Source organism: Pagrus major, chromosome 19, assembly GCF_040436345.1.
Source record: "Pagrus major chromosome 19, Pma_NU_1.0".
Taxonomy (NCBI): Eukaryota; Metazoa; Chordata; class Actinopteri; order Spariformes; family Sparidae; genus Pagrus; species Pagrus major.
This window is the reverse complement of record NC_133233.1, coordinates 15624893-15643566: the sequence shown is the minus strand read 5'-3', so window position 1 is coordinate 15643566 and position 18674 is coordinate 15624893. Positions and strand designations below refer to the sequence as shown.

The window sequence follows — 18674 nt, the reverse complement described above, 5'->3', positions numbered from 1 at the left end:
AGCAATATCAGCAACACTCCACTGGTGCTCTGAGCTCACAGTCCGGACCGCTAGCTGCACTGCTAACTGAGCTAAACAGCTAACGGCAGCTACAGTTAACAGTAGCGGCTACTCTGGTCATGTGCTTTCCCCCTGTTTGTTTTGACTATGGATTCGACAGGAGGCAAACTCTTACATAGTGCACCTTTAATGGCTGCTTTCTCAAAATGATTTACTCTGAGCCAGAAATCTCCACCTCAGTAGCACCAAAGTCCACAAAACTTCCCAGTTTTATTCCTTCTGAATGTTTTTTAATGTGGGGTTTGATCATATATCATTCATAGCCTGTTTTACATTTTTATTCCTAAAACCAATTGCTAAATTGCTAAGTTGCATTGTGGGTAATGTAGGCACCAGGTTTCAAATGTGTGGAATAAAAAAGTTGATATCTCTGGTTCTACTGTAGCAATTTTGATAATTTGTTGGCGGTACAGGAGTGAAATGCTGGATCAGTGGACTGCTTTTTTAAAACCTGGTGCCTTCATTACCCACAATGCATCTCAGCCACTGAGTGACATCATTGGAGGCAATTTGACAGATTAAATGCAGCTTCCTCTGGAGCAGCAATACGATTTATACTACTTTTTTTTTTTTACACAGGCAGTAGTAATATTCCTCGAGACCTCGGATAAACACACTTTAATGTGTAAAATCGTGGAACTACCCTTTAAATGAGACTTTTTCAGCTATAGGAGAGCATCTTTCTTGAATGCAAAGATGTCGGAGGAGAAGTTTGAGAGTTGGTTTTGCGGAAAAAAGTTTGACAGGAAGCGGAGGAAGAATCAGAAGTGAGAGGCAGAAAAAGAAAGAGAGAGGCGGAAGAAGCGGCAGAGAATTGGTGTTGAGCCAAGGGATGCTCATTTGCCGCTATATTAAGAAGTGGGAGGATCTGTTCCGAAATATTGATTTTCATACTGAAGGTATGAAAAACGATATTGGGCATCGTTTGCAGTGTGTTTCAACCCAATTATGGACTGTAACAATAGAGATTGCCTCAAATACGTGGACGGAAAGCCAAAGAGGCTCGTGATCTGCACACGGTTGGTCTGCTCTTAAGTTGCAAATAAGTGGAGGTGGATGAAGAGGAAGCCAGGGGGCGAGATAAGGTGGATGCGCCTTAATGTGCTAAACTCAATCGCCTCGTGGAGGTGTGCGCGCATGATCAAATACCTGTTGATGTAGAGCAGCAGTTAACCTCAGGGGGAAATATTAGTGAACTCAGAGCGGTGAACTCTCGCTTGCCTTTACTCTGTTTCCCGTCATCCCCCCACTCTCTCTCCTCATCTGGATCATTTCCATGCCCAGAGTCTTCCCCCCCCTCGCACCACCAGATGGACATCTCTATCACTGTGTGTCCACTGACCTCACATAGTCCTTGACTTCCTTCACTCGCATTAATGATCAGTTACTTTTATTTAATTCATCCAATTCCAGGAAGGAGATTTCTATCACTTCTAGTTGTAAAATGTGTATTTATTCTGCTTTTTTAAGTCGTATTAGGTTTTGAAAAATTCTCCAGTTTGAATTTGCCAAGTCCAGCTGGGCCAGGTTAGCTACATCCGATGCTAATTTGGCATGCAGCCTTTCCCACTACAGCGCGATGTCAACGGGAGTTTGGATCTATAAAAACCGAAGCTGGCAGTCGGAAAGCAAGCGTCAAACTTATTTTAGGGCCGCCATCCAAAGACTCCAAATCATTTTGAAGAGTTTTGTTAAAAGGGGAGAAAAAAGTAATTAGGCCTCGTGATGATTTGCCTGATATTTTATTTTTAAAAAATAACCTTTTGATGCCTCAACCCAAGTAGTGTCATGCTGTTTTTGTGTGCTGTCAGCGTAACACGGAGCCGAACCAAGACTGAAAAAGAGCTTGCATGTTTTGACAGTCGTGTGCTTTGAGTGCATCTGTCAAACACGCATCATGAAGAGATAAAGGCAGTGTGACCCGCAGATTGGATAATCTGTCAGCTATACTCCACAGGGAAATCAGGCCGAAAGAAGTAGAGCATACGACATTATCTCTTGTGTTCTACAATAGCTACACTGGTCCACGTCGCAGGAAGGATTCATCTTCTCTTTTCTATAAGGTTTTTTTTTGATTTCGCAATACGCAGCGTCCACGTCAAGACAGCAAAGACACACCACCAGAAGACAGAACAAAACAAAGATAACATACAATGACCACACACACACTGCCTGTTCTTTACTACTGTCCTGCATCTGCGTCACGTTACGTTTTCCAGAACGGGGGGACATTTCTTTCATTCTCAGCGGAAAAGATGATTAAGATTAAAGTGCATTTTGATGATATTTCTCACTAGAAATGCGTGTTGTTATTTTCATGACGTTCGTTCAGGAAAGCATGTTAAAATGCGATATTTTCTGTTGTTGCTATGGTGGTTGCTATGGACGTAGGTTGCAGGATTCAATCATTTTCGTTGCTCTGTGCAGATTTGTGAGCTGTTATTTCCGTTGTGTTATGTATGGATTGCCATTTAAGTCAATAAAATAAATGAAAAAAATACATAAATAAATAAATATGCCTGTGAAGTGAATCCTGAAATAAATACATCCTGAATTAGGAAATAAAAGTCCCTTGAAATAAACAAAAGTTGTCCTTTCAAAATAAAAACACATTTATTTATTGAACTACATTGACCATATTTATTTTTCAGTTTATTCATATATTTATTGCCCCGTTTATTTATGTCATGATTCATTTCATAAGCATACGTATTTATTTATTTATCTAATATTGACTAAAATGGCCTGGCCTGTCCCAGTGATGACGTATTTCTTCCTCTCACAGGCTATAGCGCATTGCTACGCGTTACGGTTTCCTTTTAATGAAATCCTCAAAATTTCTCAACAAATAAACACCAAAGTGTCTTTGACAGTTCAACAATATGACAGGTCAATGCTTTAATTCTAATAAATACAGTCAGTTTTGTGGACAAACGTAGCTATTACACATTTTGATGTGAGACTCACTGCTGAAATGAGAAAAGACAAAGCATCCTGACACACTCTGCTTCTACATCGTCTCCCATCATGCACCCAGCCCTCCACACATGCACCGACATCCTCCTACCGCATTTTCTCCATGCATGGCACATAGACCAGCGAGGCTCAGCCGCCTCTGTGCCGATGAAGTGTTTGTTTAGCCGATTTTCCACCCAGTGCCCTTAAAAGTGTGGGAGTTTAGAGGCACTTAAAGGCCATAGTAACTCTGAATGAAGGAAGTTGAATCCGGGGAGGCATGAGCTAAAGTGCAGAGCTGCTGCCTGTGAGTGTGTGCGAGTGTATCTGTATTTCAGCTGTTTCTGTTGTGTGAGAATGAAGTGCTCCAGGCAGCAGCAGACCTTTCCTTCACCCTGCAAAGTTGTGTAGATCTGTGCCATTGGACACCAGAGTTGATCCGACAAACAGGCTGTCAGGCATTATGCAAGCTAGTTTGAAGTGGATGTAGTTAATTTACGGATGGGTTGACTCCTGATTATTAGACACAGAAACATTGTGAAGTTTTCCTCGCTTCCTACGCGAGTCTCTGTACTCATCACGAGCCATTGTTACATATCCCAGAATTCCACGGGGCTCGGGATTTAAGAACCTTCGGAGCGATAACCAACTCTGGCATCCGCCTCATTTCATACCTCAGTAGCTCTCACCAAAAGCTCACATAAGACAATTGGAAATCTTCTGCATTGTAAACAGTATTTCTTTCCCGACTTAACAGGAATGAAAATTGGGTGTTCGCAAACAACAGACTGCCACGCAGACCTCCAGATTTGATTTGTGAAATCATTTGTCTCCACTTAGCCGCCAATTAAAAAAATTCAGTCTTACAATGAATGCCCTCCCCCTATAAGTGCCAGCTGTCACATGTTGTAGATGCAACTCCCCACACAGAGCTCAGCCTCTAAAACCAAGACTGCTGCTTTAAAGAGCTGATAATCATAGCGCTGCTAATTGATTACTATCACAGCGAACCCTTTAAGGGACGATGTGTCAGATACGGCCAGAATTTTAGTTTAAAACATTCAGAAAATAGACGAATATTATCAACAGAATGTGAAGAAACGGCAGTTTTGACGTTGTGTAAATGAGAGAGCTCTAGTGAAGTTAGCGTGCTAACCAGCTAATAAGTAAACAACATTTACTCACCATGTGTCAAGGAAGGAAGTATTTTTACACCTTTTTCTCCTCACTGAACAGAAAAATACAGCTGGTCACCTTCAGTTTCTCTCTTTTACTGAACTAAGACGAGCTTTATCGCCTTGCTAACTCATTGTAAACCGAACAGTACCTACAAGGCTAACGGAGCTAGCTAGCTACAGCCAAAGATAGCTAGCAAACAGTATAGTGAGCAGCAGTTGTCGGTTAATCTAGTGATATATTGGAGCTACCTTCAAATTCTGGTTGTATCTCACAGGTTGAAGGTTTGATGAAACGATTGAAACCATTCTTGCGTGAAGGCTAAATATGTAGCTAGCTAAGAACAAGAGCCGGTTAGCTTATCAAAACCCCCAATTTTTTGAGCTTTGGTTTTAGAAATTGATTAAACAAACAACATATAATGTGTTAATTAATGCGCTGCTGCTGATAAAGAGCCACTGTTACCAGCTGGTTAGCTTGATTAGCTTAGCACAGACGGAAAAGGGGGAAACAGCTAGCCCTGCCTTGGTAACAAAATCCGCCTACCAGCAACTCTGAAGCTCACTAATTAGCAAGATATATGTCATTCTAAGTCATGCTAAGCTAAGCTAACGGCCGGTGGTTCTAGCTCCATATTTAATCTACAGACACGAGAGTGGTTTCAGTCCTCTCATCAAACTTTCAACAAGGAAGCAAATAAGTGCACTTATTCCTTCAACCGTCTCTTTCTGTTGAAATATTCTTTACTTTTCCGTTCCAATTAACAAGCTCGAGCTTTTTCGCCCTCCTTCAATTTGGAAAATAGCTTATTGATCGTCTGAATAGATGATCACCAGTCGCAGCTGTGACTGTGGCCACATTGTTCTAGCAGAGATACTTATATTGTACAGACTTGAGAGTGAGTATTGGCAAGGGAGGGAGGAGAAGGCTAGCATTCATCCGTCGTTGCCTCCTCTTTTAATCTCCCCCGAATCGATGGCATGGATTTTCCTCCCCCCTGGTTACTGCTGGCTGTACTCATGTCCTGTACATGCAGGGTTTTTTATTCAGAAAATCCTTGCCTGATTTATGTGTACGTGCATGTGCTAACACACTAAAAGGCAGCGGCGGTATAATCCGGACAGTATGTTTTATTATCTGTTGTATATGGAGGATGTGGACGTGCCTTAACACTGTGCCGCTGTGTGCAGAGCTGGATGCGGAGGAATGGTGTAAGCTGCTGTGCGTGGAGTGCCTGGGCAGCCGTCTCAACGACATCAGCCTGGGAGAGCCAGACCTGTTAGCAGCGGGGGTGCAGCGGGAGCAGAACGGTGAGTGCCCAATTAGTCCCTGCTAACACAGACAGCCATTCGGGGTCAATCTCTCTCACTCCGCCCGCCACCGAGCGGTTTACGGTCGCAGTCCGGGCCCGTATGTGTTAATGCAACTGAGCGCCTCAGAGGGTTAGGGGAGCAGAACAGCCACTGTCCAATTAGGCCTGGCTAATAAGGGCCATTTTTTGTCAATACCTGATCCGAAGTCCCCCGTTGCAGTCTTTAGTTACATTAGCACACTTTGGTTCAACTTCAGAAGTATGTTTGGATGTGTGTGTGTGTGTGTGTGTGTGTGTGTGTGTGTGTGTGTGTGTGTGTGTGTGTGTGTTGGAGCACAGGTCACAGGCTGTGGTAAGGGCTCTGTTCCAGGCCTAATGAGAAGTGCTGTGCATCACTGGCTTCCCTCATAATGAAGCTTGTCACAGAGATGGATGAGATTATGGCTCCTAAAGCCATGTGAAATAAATGTGCTTCCCCACATATTCCACTCGCAGGAAATGGAAATGGGAAAAGGAGAGGAGACAACAGGGCGCTGCTATCACGGCGGAGCTCGCTCCCTGTGTAATTTGTAAACTCGCGGAGGAAATTGAAAAAGGCAACGGGCAAAGACGAGCACTTTAAAGTTGCAAGAGGGCGAGTAATTGAAAAGAATTCGCCGCCATTTCAGACCATTTCGTTTCACCGCAGCCGTAAAGCGAAATCATATTTTTTCAACATGGCTCGGGCCCCGTTTATTAAAGATATCAGTACACGCGTTTTTTTTTTTTTCGACTGTGCTGCGGTGAGCCGATTGAAGTGTAACAACAGCAGTCCCTCTCCTGCTCCTCCTGCTGTTTGGTGCCGGGGCCTGCAACCACGTTTCAATTAGTACCCCTCTCCCAAACAGCAGGGGCCGATAATTAGATCAGAGTTCATTCTCACTGTCCCTAAAAATACGCCACACTATGACATTGCCATTTTCTATCCGCCGCAGACACATGGCTTATTTTGACTCATTAAGCGTAATTAGTGAGGACTAATTTAGATTATGGAGAACTCTCGCTCTCTCCCCTCCGTCTGCCTTAGAGAGTCGGTTTAATGTGAACGGGCAGATTTGGCTGCTTGATCCCAGTGCTGCTCACTGGATGGCTAGTTAGACCCACAGTAGGTGAAGTGCTGTCTGAAATACAGTTTTTTAAGGGTTGCTTAACTCTTCTTTTGCCAAACGGATAAAAAAAAACACAAAGTAGAAGTGAGTCAGGGGTAAATGCAGTCAATTTAGTGTATTGTATCTATGTATTTACTGATGTTAAATACTAAGCTTCCCATCCCTCTCGTGCTCTACGTCTTAGCAAGGACTGAAGAATAATCCATCACTTGATAAGAACTGATCCTTTATCTTAATCAGGCTCTTCTGCAACCCCTTTATAAGATCCGAACAAAGCCACATCCCAAACTATTCAATATAGGTTCACTTTAATCCGTCTTTTTACAAATGCGACTGAATTTGTGAGAATCTTTGCCCCTGGAAAGAGTCGCGGGTAACGTCTGATATATTACACCTACAATAATGAATTGTTAAGGAAAGGTAATTGCTAAATGTTTTGTCCTGCTAGCAGTAAAAACCGAAACTCCACGTTTGTACTCTTTTTAAATGAGCTTATTGTGAATCTTTTCCAGAACGTTTCAACGTGTACCTGATGCCCACCCCCAACCTGGACATCTACGGGGAGTGCACCATGCAGATCACCCATGAAAACATCTACCTGTGGGACATCCACAACGCTCGCCTCAAACTCGTCATGTGGCCTCTCAGCTCGCTGCGCCGATACGGACGAGACTCCACCTGGTTCACTTTCGAGTCGGGAAGGTGTGTGCGCAGGAAGATGAGTGCCTGTGTTGTCTTGTGCGTGTGACTGAAATGTTGGCGGGTTGGGGAAGGAAGAGAAAGAAAAAAAAACTTTTTGGAAGTGTCATAAAAACTTCAACAAAGCAACTTCGGATATCCAAAACATCCCAGGATATCAACATTTGCCGCAGAGCCCTTCAGGCATTGATGTGACAGGTGCCTCTGTGAATGTGTGTCTTTGTTTCTGTACTGTATCTCCTCACACACATGTGTGTGTTTGACTTCAATGAGCTATTACATCAATGCGCCTCTCTGTAAGTGCACATTCAAGCATGCATATTTGTAAATCAGCAATCCAAGAGCGAGCGCGATCAAAGTGTGCGCACTTCTCTCTGTCTCTGTGTGTGTGTTCCTGGCGCAGGATGTGTGACACAGGAGAGGGTTTGTTCACGTTCCAGACGCGGGAGGGGGAGATGATCTACCAGCGGGTCCACTCGGCCACGCTGGCCATCGCCCAGCAGCATGAGAGGATGATGGAGGAGATGGAGAAGAGCTCGCAGGTACATTTTTACATGTATCTGATATCTACAGCAGCTCACAATGAAGCCAACAGATTTATTCTGGTGCTGCCAACATTACAAACAGCTTATAATGAGCGCAAGTGTCAGGAATATTTATTTAAAGCATGCGTCACTATCGTACACTCAGTAATATATCCTGTTGCACCGACTGCTAGAGGAATCATTTCTACATAGACTATCTGCGCTGCATCTGTTTTGTGTTTAAAGGGGCACGCCGTAGTTGTGGAGAAGAAATTCAAACTCAGAATTTTTTATATTTACAATATTATTGAGGTAATGATACAAACTTTTTCCATAACTGAATAAACAAGCTGTTCTCAGAGGAAAGTAACGTCCCCAGAACACTGTTTGAAGTTGGAAAGGTGGCAGGGTCCGCCACATATAAACAAAGTAAATCAGTATGGAGTTGTGCTGTTTTGTGTGTTGTCGCGAAAACTAAGAGAGTTTGTTTATTTAGTTTGTTTAGTCATTAAAAAATGAAAAGATCATTCTCTTCTGATTAAAATTTCTTCCCCAAAACTTCAAAAAAAATTAAAAAATCCCTGTTTGGCTTTTATTTCACTGTCTGTTTGATTTCGGCTGATCAATTGAGGCTGCTCACAGCATTATTTTTAGAACCCAGTGAACGCAAAAGCAATAAATCGTGATTTTCACACAAGATGTTTCCACACACACACACAGGAACACACATTTCTCTCTAGGTTTTGCTGCCTGGTCACTCCCCAAAGTGCTGCCTTGGACCAGGAGCCCTCCGACGCCCCACCGTCTTGGCCTCCGCTCCCTCCTTCCATCACAACACCCATCCATCCCTTCCTTCCTTCCTTCCTCCCTCCTTCCTTCCTCCCCTCCTCCCCGCTATCTTCTCTATTCTTTATTTATGTAGGCCTGCCCAGTGTTTGATGAGCCTTGACCATATGGCCATGCTCTTGGACCCCACCATTTGGGAACGCTTCCAAATGCAGCATTTACCCTCAGCTCCATAAATCACACGGATAGCAAACCAAAACTCACCTCTCGCAGTAGCAGAATGGGTGGATTAACATGTTTACCGGGGAGTGAATGCAAAATATTGAGGTATGTCACACATTTGAGATGAAGCCTTCAGTCTCACGCTGCAAATAAAAATCTAAAAAGCACATAAGCCAGTGGCACGACGACGCCACAATCCCATATCTCCCCCATCTCGCCCGCCAAACAGCCACTCAGAGCGGAAACATGCCATTCAAGCAGCAATATGCCGTAACTACGCTCGCTCTTTGTTTACCGACATACCCGGAGCAATTTCCCCCGCTGTGAGCGAGTGACTGAGGAGTGACGGAAAGTGAGAGACACTGTAAGCTTTTCTTTGTCTGTTTCAGATCCACTCCAGAGAGACGCTTACCAAGTCCATCTCCCTGCCACGCAGCGCCTACTGGCAGCACATCACGCGTCAGAACAGCGTGGGAGATCTCTACAGTTACCAAGGTACAGGCATGAAGTTACTAATTATCACGCGCGCTGCTGTTGCTATTTCTTCACCTGCCCGTGTCAGCGTTAAAAGACAGGTGGAGGAACAGGAAGACAGAGGCAGAGGGAAAATACTGTACCCATACATTTATTTATTTCAGGAATTTATTAGAATTATATTTATTATATACAAAGCCGTAAATACAGGACGTAACTGAGAATAAATCATACTTTCACGATCATCCGTCACCCATTACTCAACCAGAGAGAACAGAATCAGGCCATAACACATCAGATATTAGTTCAGTGTCAGGGACTCATTTCCCATAAATAACAATGACTTTCAGCTCATATTAAACTGACTCCATATTTTTCCTTTTTACAACACATTTTCTATCACCCAGCAATAAGAAAGGGTCTCTTGTAGTGTCTGACTAATGTGACTTTATCCGTGTTTGCACTGCACAAAGTTCTGCGCTTGCCAAGATTTAAAATGTGAGATAAATCAGCTTGTTATTAAAGATATTTTCTAGTTTCTGCCTTTGAATTTCACAGCGTTTCTTTTCGAATCGGGCGTTTCTTTTATGCCACATTCTTAAGCTAGAGTAATATTCCGGTAAAACAAGCTGCACGCTCGCCATTTTCTTGTTCCTTGATTATATTATTTTTCCAGTGTGGGAAAAGAAGTAAGAAAAAATAAATTATTATTTGCTAATCTTGAGTGAATTCCACTTATAACTGTGCTGTATGAAGTCAGGTCTCAGGAAGCATTTTCCACTTATTTCAAACCTTCGAACACTATCAGTAGCTACTTATTTCTAACCTGGAACCAATTTATTTTCAAGATGTCTTGTGAAGTAAAATTATCTTGCTGCATGGACAGATAATTTCACCAGTATGAAGACAGTTTCTCCTCAAATTAAGTGTTTGTTTCTTGTATTTTAGCTTTTCCTTTTCTGCCGTGTGGCCTGCAGACTAAGTCTTGTGCGGTGGTGATCTCTGTCTGTCCTCCTACATGTGTTTACCTCATCCTGTTCTCAGGACATTATCTTGAGGACTGCCCTTTTACATATATTTAAACATGTTTGTATTGGATTTCATCCTTTTTTCACACTCTGCCACAAGGCACACCACATTGCATTTCACTACACATATCGTGTATTTAACAAAATCCTTGAGTCTTTGATCCTCGACCTTCATTAGGCTTCTGATTCACACTTTGAAACAACATCTTAATTCTGGAGCCACAGGCAGCAACAAGCAATCAAACAGGAGGCAAAGTCTTGATAATTGATACGAGACTTGGACAGATTGTTTTTCTGTCCAGGCTCCACTTCTACCTCATGTGAACTCCTTTTGTTGATAAAATCTCTTCTTCTTTCACTTTTTCTATCTCGATTTTTAATTTTTATCTTCAGGATGCTTATGATCACTTATTGATGTTGTAACTGCTCCAGGTGTTTGTGATTTGACTTCCCTTTTGATTGGTTGTCACAGACTGTGGCTCCAGTGTACAGTCCGGTATGGTCCCTCTTCTTCTTGAGCTGGGAAGTCGTTCTTCTGAATTCGATGTGTCCGTGCGCATCTTGTCGCAATGTCAGAGCGACGTGGACGCCGAGAAGTTGTTTTTGCGTTTTGTCGCTCAGAGCGTTTAAACAACACGTTGACAGCTGTTTCTAGTATCTGACAAGGAAGCGGGAAGGAAACGGTACAGTGACAAATTATGTCAACTCGGCAGTCAATTTCCGAGTTGTTGTTCCAACTTTAGGGCATTCGTGTGAATTTCTTCCCCGTCGGAAAAACGCTTTTCCGATAATTCAGACAATTCCGACCATTACAGTAAAGCAGGTCTTAAACAACTAATAAGACTTCTTGAACTTTTGAGCTTCACAGCTGCAAAATAAGCTTTCAAACTGCCATTCATAGAAGCAAAACGTGGAAACATCTGAATTACAAATCTGTCTCTGAAGTCTACTCACCCCATTAGAAATCATTCTGACTTGAGTCGAGTTGAGTTGTTTTTTTTCTGTCTGTCGTGAGAGAGACAAAAAAATATTTGGGAAAAAAGTGTGTGTGTGTGTGTGTGTGTGAGGGAGAGAAAGATAAATGTCACCCTAAATACATTAATATTGCAGCAGGTGCTCTGTAGCATCCAGGCTCAGCACCGTATATCCCCTGTGTGCACTTAAATGTACACATAAGAAAGGGTGTGTGTGTGTGTGTGTGTGTGTGTTTGTGTGTGTGTGCTTGTTAATGTCGAGATGAAGACCAGAGGCAGAAAGGTGATTAGTGAGCTGATGAGATTACGCTCTGTCTATGGTATTAGTTGATTAGTAGACTTATCTGAGGATTATGGGCCTTTTGGCTCTCACTGATAGAGCACAACAGAAAGCCGGGCGAAGATGAAAGTCGCTCTGACGTCATCGTTTTCTTTTGAAAAGCCGAAGCTGGATGTTGTTTTTTTTTTTTTTTTCATTATCATTTAATTGTGGCTTGATAAGCTTAAAAGCAAATTATGAGTCTCCCAAACACCAACATGTTTTCTTACTCACGTACATTAAACCAAGAAGCCTCCACCTCGGGGTCATTATTTATGGACCCGGTCTCCGTAAACTCTCCTTTTGAAACTCTTCCTCTCCAAACTCTGGTGAGCACAGGAGCTCCTCTCTCATCCATCACCCTGGCATCTCCACCGGTCCTCCCACACTTTCCTCCGTGTGTCCGTCCGATTCAGAGCCAGCCTCCGCCTTCTCCTGCTCAAACACGCTACCATTATCTCCCCTCCTCTCCCCCATGAATAAATCGAATGCATCGGTGTGTTTGAGGACACGTCGGGAAAAAAAAATAAAGAGGTCTCGTCAGACAAGGAGGACTGCAAGGTGATCGCGGGGGAGTGACAGGAGTTTAACCCACTGGTGTGACACGGGATGTTTGGACCGAGGAAGGCGTGTCAGGAGAAGCTCACGCACGTCAGGAGCCGGTGTTGCTTTTGACATGGCTGCGAGCTATCTGGGATGAGGCGCGCACATACAGTAATTGCATTGAATCCTCATTTGCAGAAGGTCTCCACCTCCCTGGAGCTCTTTTACATCCTGTGCTGTCCGTGCTGCAACACAGAACTCCCATCATAACCTCGTGTGTTTGCACCTTTATTACGGATATAAACAATTTTTTTTCACTCGTATTCGTCTCCCAGAGTCGTAACGGCGTCACATCAAAACACAAAGGCGTCAGACACGCGCTGTTAACTCGCTCTCTACAGTCATATCAAGATTCATTGAGTCCATAAACGATAAATGTCCATAAATTCAGTTAAATATGATGAAAAGGGACTCCGCTTAACTTCAGATCTAGACTTTTTCTTCAATATCAGTAACCTGGATGATTGCTGTCTGCACAGGCGTGAACAGGAAGTAGCCAAAGCAGCATGAAGTTCATCATACACATGCACAAGTGTGAATAAATAGGTTGAAGGCTTACAAACACTGAGCTGTTGACGGTTTCAGGTTTAATATTCAGGCATCTCATGAGGTTCTTCCTCATCTGTTTTCTGTTAACTGATGCTGCACAGCAGGGGTGCGTCCAGAGGGGGCGCCTGGGGTGGCACTGGTCACCCCAGAAATCTGAATTCTGACTGGTCATCAGAGTGCCACCCCTAAAGCATGACTTGCTACCTGCCCAGTTGTATATAACCTACTTTTGGAGGTATTTGAATGCACTTATTGTAAGTTGCTCTGGATAAAAGCGCCATTTAATGAATGTATATCGTAACATTACATGAATAAGATAAGATAATGCTTCATTGACCCCCAGAGGGGTCCGAGGACACAAGGACAGAGTAAGTACAGATAAATAAAGTTACTTAAAGAGAATACGTAATTAGATGTGTATAAAATAAGAATTTAAGAAAATATACAAGCTCAGTTAGATGCAACAAAATTAGATAGAGTGTAAAATATAATGTTTCCACTCTATAGATGCATCAGTGTATCTTTCTGTAATAGTGATAATATTAGCAAGAACGATTTGGGTGCAAATTGAGGTAAGAAATCAGGGATTTGGACCACGATGGCTGGCTGCGTTCGCTCCTTGGCTGTATCGCTGCGTGCATGATGAATATCCAATCAGCACAGTCAATTTGCTGAGTCATGCTCGGGTTGCTTTCAAATACCCTGCGGGTCCGGGGGAATAATTAAGGAACGCCGTCTCCTGTCCCGTTGAGGTTTGCCCACCTATTTGTTTATTTCTTTGCCTCAGTTAACGGGGGAGCTGGCAGCGAAGTACAGTAGGTGTATTATTTTAATAGATTTCACATCTGCTTTTTTAAATGTGGCTGGAAATGCCTCAAAAAATACATCCCAGACGCCTCGTTTGCCATAATTGAAAGTAATCATTGTCAAACGTGTTTTGTTTAAAAGAAATTGAGGGACTCAGACATGATCATCCTTCAGTGTGAAACAAAGCTGAGCCCCTGACGTGCTCACCTTTCCAAGTAAAACCTAAGATGGACGTTTTAATCTCCAGAAACTATACCCTAAGACAATGTATCTACTCTCTGCTGCGCTCCACCTCTACTCTCCTAATGTTATTCACTCTTTTGCATTTCAGTGAAACTGCTCTGTTCTCTCTGAGTTTGCTGATGCATACAAATAAGTGCACTTTAAAGTTTTCGAGTTGAGAAAGCAAGGCGCCATGCCTGTCGGAAATGGTTCAATTACCAGCTCTAATAGTGGAATGGAAAAGGGGACAGGAATGCTTGTATTTTCTTCCTGGACCCATTTTTATGCGATTTTTTTTCATTTTTTTGCCATTTCATACACAGGCACTTCCTCTCTCTCTCTCTCTCTCTGCATTTCATTGTGCTCTACAGTTTAGTGCTGAAGCATTAGCAATTCTAATGGGGATGGAGCGCTGTTCTTAGTTTGATCGGCTGGGAGTGATACGAGGGGATTTTACAGAGAGGGAGCAAGTATCAAAGGCACGGGGACAAGATGAGAGGAGAACAGGATGATAACAGTATCTTATCTGCAACAGGCGACGAGGAATAGAGTAGATGTAGATGCAGAAAAAAGAAAAAAAAAAGCGGAATCATGAAAAATTCATTGCAGCCAGGTAAAACTGGGTTCAACTGTTTTGGTCTCCCGGTGGAGGCTTGGGAGGATTTTAAAGGTGCATTATGTAGTTTTGGGGAAGAAATGTTCATCTTCATAACTTAATAAACTGATTTTACAAACTGACCTTAAAGGACAACACAGTTTCATGCTGTTTCACTTTGTTTATATGTGGCGGACCCTGCCACCTTTCTAGCTTCAAACAGTGTAACTCTATTTTACTCCGAGAACAGCTTCTTTATTCAGTTATGGAAAAAAATAAATATTTCTGAGTTTGTATTATTTGTAAATATTCTGAATTCATTTCTTCAACACTACACGGTGCTCCTTTAATCTCAGTCATCAGCGTGGGTTATCTGAATCCAAACTGACATTAACTGACTCAATCTTGAGGCCGTGTTGGTTTGATCCTATATTTCCAGGGTGTTGTTGCACCTGTGGCTGGTTTTACTACACAAAAGACACAAACCTGGATGTCAGCAGTCTTGCGTAATCCCGATTTTTGGGGTCCACGCAGCCTCGCTTTCTCCGGTTACAGCTGTTACTAGGATGCCATCTGGGTGATGGCACCGTGAGGAAAGGAAGGTGCAGACAGGTGTGTGTGTGTGTGTGTTTGTGTGTCTACATACATGCATGAATAGGTGCTTGTGTGTCCAGGTCCGCCATTGTATCTGTCAGCATGTGTGTGTCTGCCCTCCCTGCCTGTCCTGTCTGCTCCGGCCCAGCAGCTGCCACCCCAGGCCAGATAGGATGACATGACCTTCCCTGGTAATGAAAAGGCACTGACAAATCACTGTCTGAGGAGGAGGAGGAGGAGGAGGGATGCTGACTCCATCTTCTCTCAGTGTTTTTTACAACTATTTTTTTTTTTTGTGTATGTGCGCGAGTGTGTCCAAAAGCATGGCTCTCGTCAGGGGTCTGGCATCACACAACAAACGCCGCTGTTTATGACCGAGGAGATGATGAGATCTGCTTCGCCCTCGCTGTCTGCTCTGGGCTCCCTGCCTCTTTTTTTTTTCCTTTTTTTTTTTTTCCCAGCCCAAATTGGCCTTGGTTTGAGGGGAGGGATTGTCTTGGCAAAGATGTGAAGAGGATATGCCTGGTTGCGCACCACTCGTTTCAGCAATCTATTAAGCACAACGGCAATGGGAGAGAAAGTGTCCCCCCTTTTTTTAACCTGCAGTGGGGATTTTTTCTAGAACATGAACTGAGCTGCGTTTAAAACATTAAGCCGGAGCCTTGTCTCATTTTTCTTTATTTCAGGCAGGGCTGGAAGGGAAAGACTAGCGGACAGAGGTGTCTGTGTGTGTGTGTGTGTGTGTGTGTGTATGTGTGTGTGTATGACTCACCTGTTATGGCTGGTACTGTTTTGGTCTCCTCCTCACACCCACACCAGCCCCTCTGCGCTTCCTCCTGCAAGCTGTTCCCTCAACTCGCAGAGGGAAGTGCTTTTTCTTGTGTTCTTCCTTCTCATTGTCCTTCGTTACTCGCGCTTCATTTCACTTCATGCACATTTCTGTTTTTAACAAGACTCGTCCGTCTCTATTTTTCTGTGGCTCTGACATGTACATGCGCACACACATGCGCACACACGCGCAGCCACTCGACATTGATTACCAGGCTGACTGGGTCATGTTTTATATTCCGCGTCGTGGTGAGTTGGCAGCCCATCTCGCGGTCTGAGCTCGATTCCCTTTGGTGGCAGCATGAGTGGCGCTGCCTGCTACACACACAGAAAAGCCTGTGTGTGTGTATGAGTGTGTATACATATTATGAATGAACTTTAAAAGAGACCTATTATGCTTTTTTAGTTTTTTTCCTTTCCTTCAGTGATTTATATAGATAGTTATGCTCTCCCAACAGAAAACACTGCTCCTGAAACGCCTCGTCAGTAGTTTTGGAGAAGAAACTCAATCTCCGAATTTATAGTAATAATACAAACTAAGAATTTTTTTTCCATAACTGAATAAACAAGCTGTTCTCGGAGGAAAATAAGGTCCCCAGAACACTGTTTGAAGCTAGAAAGGTGGCAGGGTCCGCCACATATAAACAAAGTAAAACAGAAAGGTCAGTTTTTTTATTCATTTTATTCAGTCATGAAAACAAAGAGTTTGTTTATTTAGTTTGTGTTGGCATAAAAAGATTTTCCTCTTCTGATTGAAATTTCTTCCCCAAAACTACATAATGCACCTTTAATTCCGTGACTTTGTGACATCACAATATCTTACCATGTCACACATTTGTGTAATTTATGCCTAGCAGCTAGTTTGGCGCATGAGAATTGATTTAGCACAGCTGCTCTGTTGTTGTCAGCGCTGCTGGCTCAGGTGTGTGTGAGCCGACCAATCAGAGCAGACTGGGTATTCAGGGGGGGGGGGGGGGGGTCCTTAAAGAGACAGGAGCTAAAACAGAGCGTATCAGACAGAGGGGGAATATGGTGCTGCAGTATGAGAAAACTGCTATGTTTTTTGAGCATCAACTGTAAGCATGTAAACATATTCTAGTCGTAACCCAAAATAAAATTATGAACCCAAAAAGGGCAGAATGTCTCCTTTAAATTCAATAAAGCACTTCAGCACCAACAGCAGAAAAAATAAAATGATCTCTTTGTCGATTGTGACTGTGGAAGCTCAGAAAACAAATTCCTGTTTTTTAATTTGTTAATCAAATTTCAATTAACCTCTGGAGGTAAAATCGATTTGGATTGTATGGACTGTATTGACGTGCGGCTGCCTGTACTATTAGGTGCTATAGGTTAGAGTTGATTACAGTGTTGCACCTCCTGAAATATTCATCAGCGGCCACTTCCTCCTTGTTCGGTGCCTGATCAGCATGATGCCAGCCACTTTATCCTCAGCCCACCTCGCCGTGCACGTCTCCAAACAGCATTCTAATATATTATTAATGGTCTCACAGTCGCACAGAACGGCCCTCCACCCACAAGGATCCATTACTCCCTCACGGTGCAGTTAACCAATATGAACTGCAGAACAAATTGGTCCAATTAATTTAAATTAAGGTGGAGAGGGAGAGAGCAGACAGTCCAAACAGATGAGACGGGATAGATCACTCTGAAATGAAGTTGCTTATTTGAGGCGAAAGGCTGATTTTCCATCACAACTTAAGGATTGTTTTTGGTTTTTTTGCATTATGAGAACCACCTACATCAGAGGGCTTTAAGAGTTATTCTTGTAGTCTTGATTTGTACATAAATACATCAGCATGGACAGTAGCTAAGCAACAGTTGCACCATGAATGTACAGTCTGAGAAAACAGGACGTATCGTTTCTGACGTGATGTCCAGTTCAGCGAAACAGATAAGCTTATTTCTTTCCGGCTGACAAAGAAGTGCTCCATTGATTCCCCCTCCACTTTTTCTCTCCACAGGAAGCGGCCTGACAATGACTTTCATCCCTCGAGCACAGACGTTCCCCAGCTTTCTGTCTGATGAGCCAGAACGGGAGGAGAGCCAGCGCCAGGAAGAGGCGCCGTCGCCCTCTAGTGGCCGTGAATCCAGTTGCAGCCTGAGAGCCCTTCAATGACAGAGAATTGCTCTCCGACAACTGGACACTTAACCCTCCGCTGTAGAAAGGATGTAGAAATATGTATAGGGACATGTGTAATATATCATTTCCTGGTGAACAATAGTGTCAACTGTAGAGCGAGTGGTTCATGAAAAGGATCCTGCAAAAGGGTGATTTTTGTGTGTGTTGTGTGACAGCAGCAAAGATTGCACCAAAAATCCTGTTTAATGTAGTTTTTAAGTTGTCATTATGCCCCCTCGAAACTCTGCACTACGCCGTACTAGAAGTTAAAGGTACTTACACTGTAAAACAATGTGGAAAAAAAAGTATTTCCTTCTGAAATTGATGAAATCATACCGGGCTCATTCCAACAATGTGCCGCCTCAGCAACCATTTCCAGAGAAACTCCACCATCTTTGACACGTAATCCTCCCGCGCTCACTCTACTTTTGCTCCCCTTCTCAAGAAATGTGAAATTGATCAATGCCTTACACAAAAAAGCGCTTGACTTTGATGGCAGTGATGAATCAGCTAAAGCCCTTAATCGGTTACACCCAGCAAAAAGGGAAAAAGTCATTCAGAAATGTGCTTCAAGGATATAGGAGTGGACTGCCGTGTCAGAAATGATAGAATGCAACCTTCTCACAGCCTCTACTTTAGACTGCCAACCCTACATTACA

The 18674-nt window shown here is 43.2% G+C and overlaps 1 protein-coding gene across 1 annotated transcript in view; it reads left to right on the top strand.

Moving 5' to 3' along the window:
- Positions 1 to 18012, top strand: part of dok6 (docking protein 6) — a 49089-nt gene extending 31077 nt beyond the window's left edge. The window contains exons 4-8 of the mRNA XM_073488738.1: positions 5382 to 5501; positions 7164 to 7353; positions 7754 to 7892; positions 9272 to 9377; positions 17858 to 18012. Of these exons, the coding sequence (XP_073344839.1) occupies positions 5382 to 5501; positions 7164 to 7353; positions 7754 to 7892; positions 9272 to 9377; positions 17858 to 18012 (710 nt within the window). The remainder of the gene's footprint in view (positions 1 to 5381; positions 5502 to 7163; positions 7354 to 7753; positions 7893 to 9271; positions 9378 to 17857) is intronic.
- Positions 18013 to 18674: the final 662 nt, after the last annotated feature.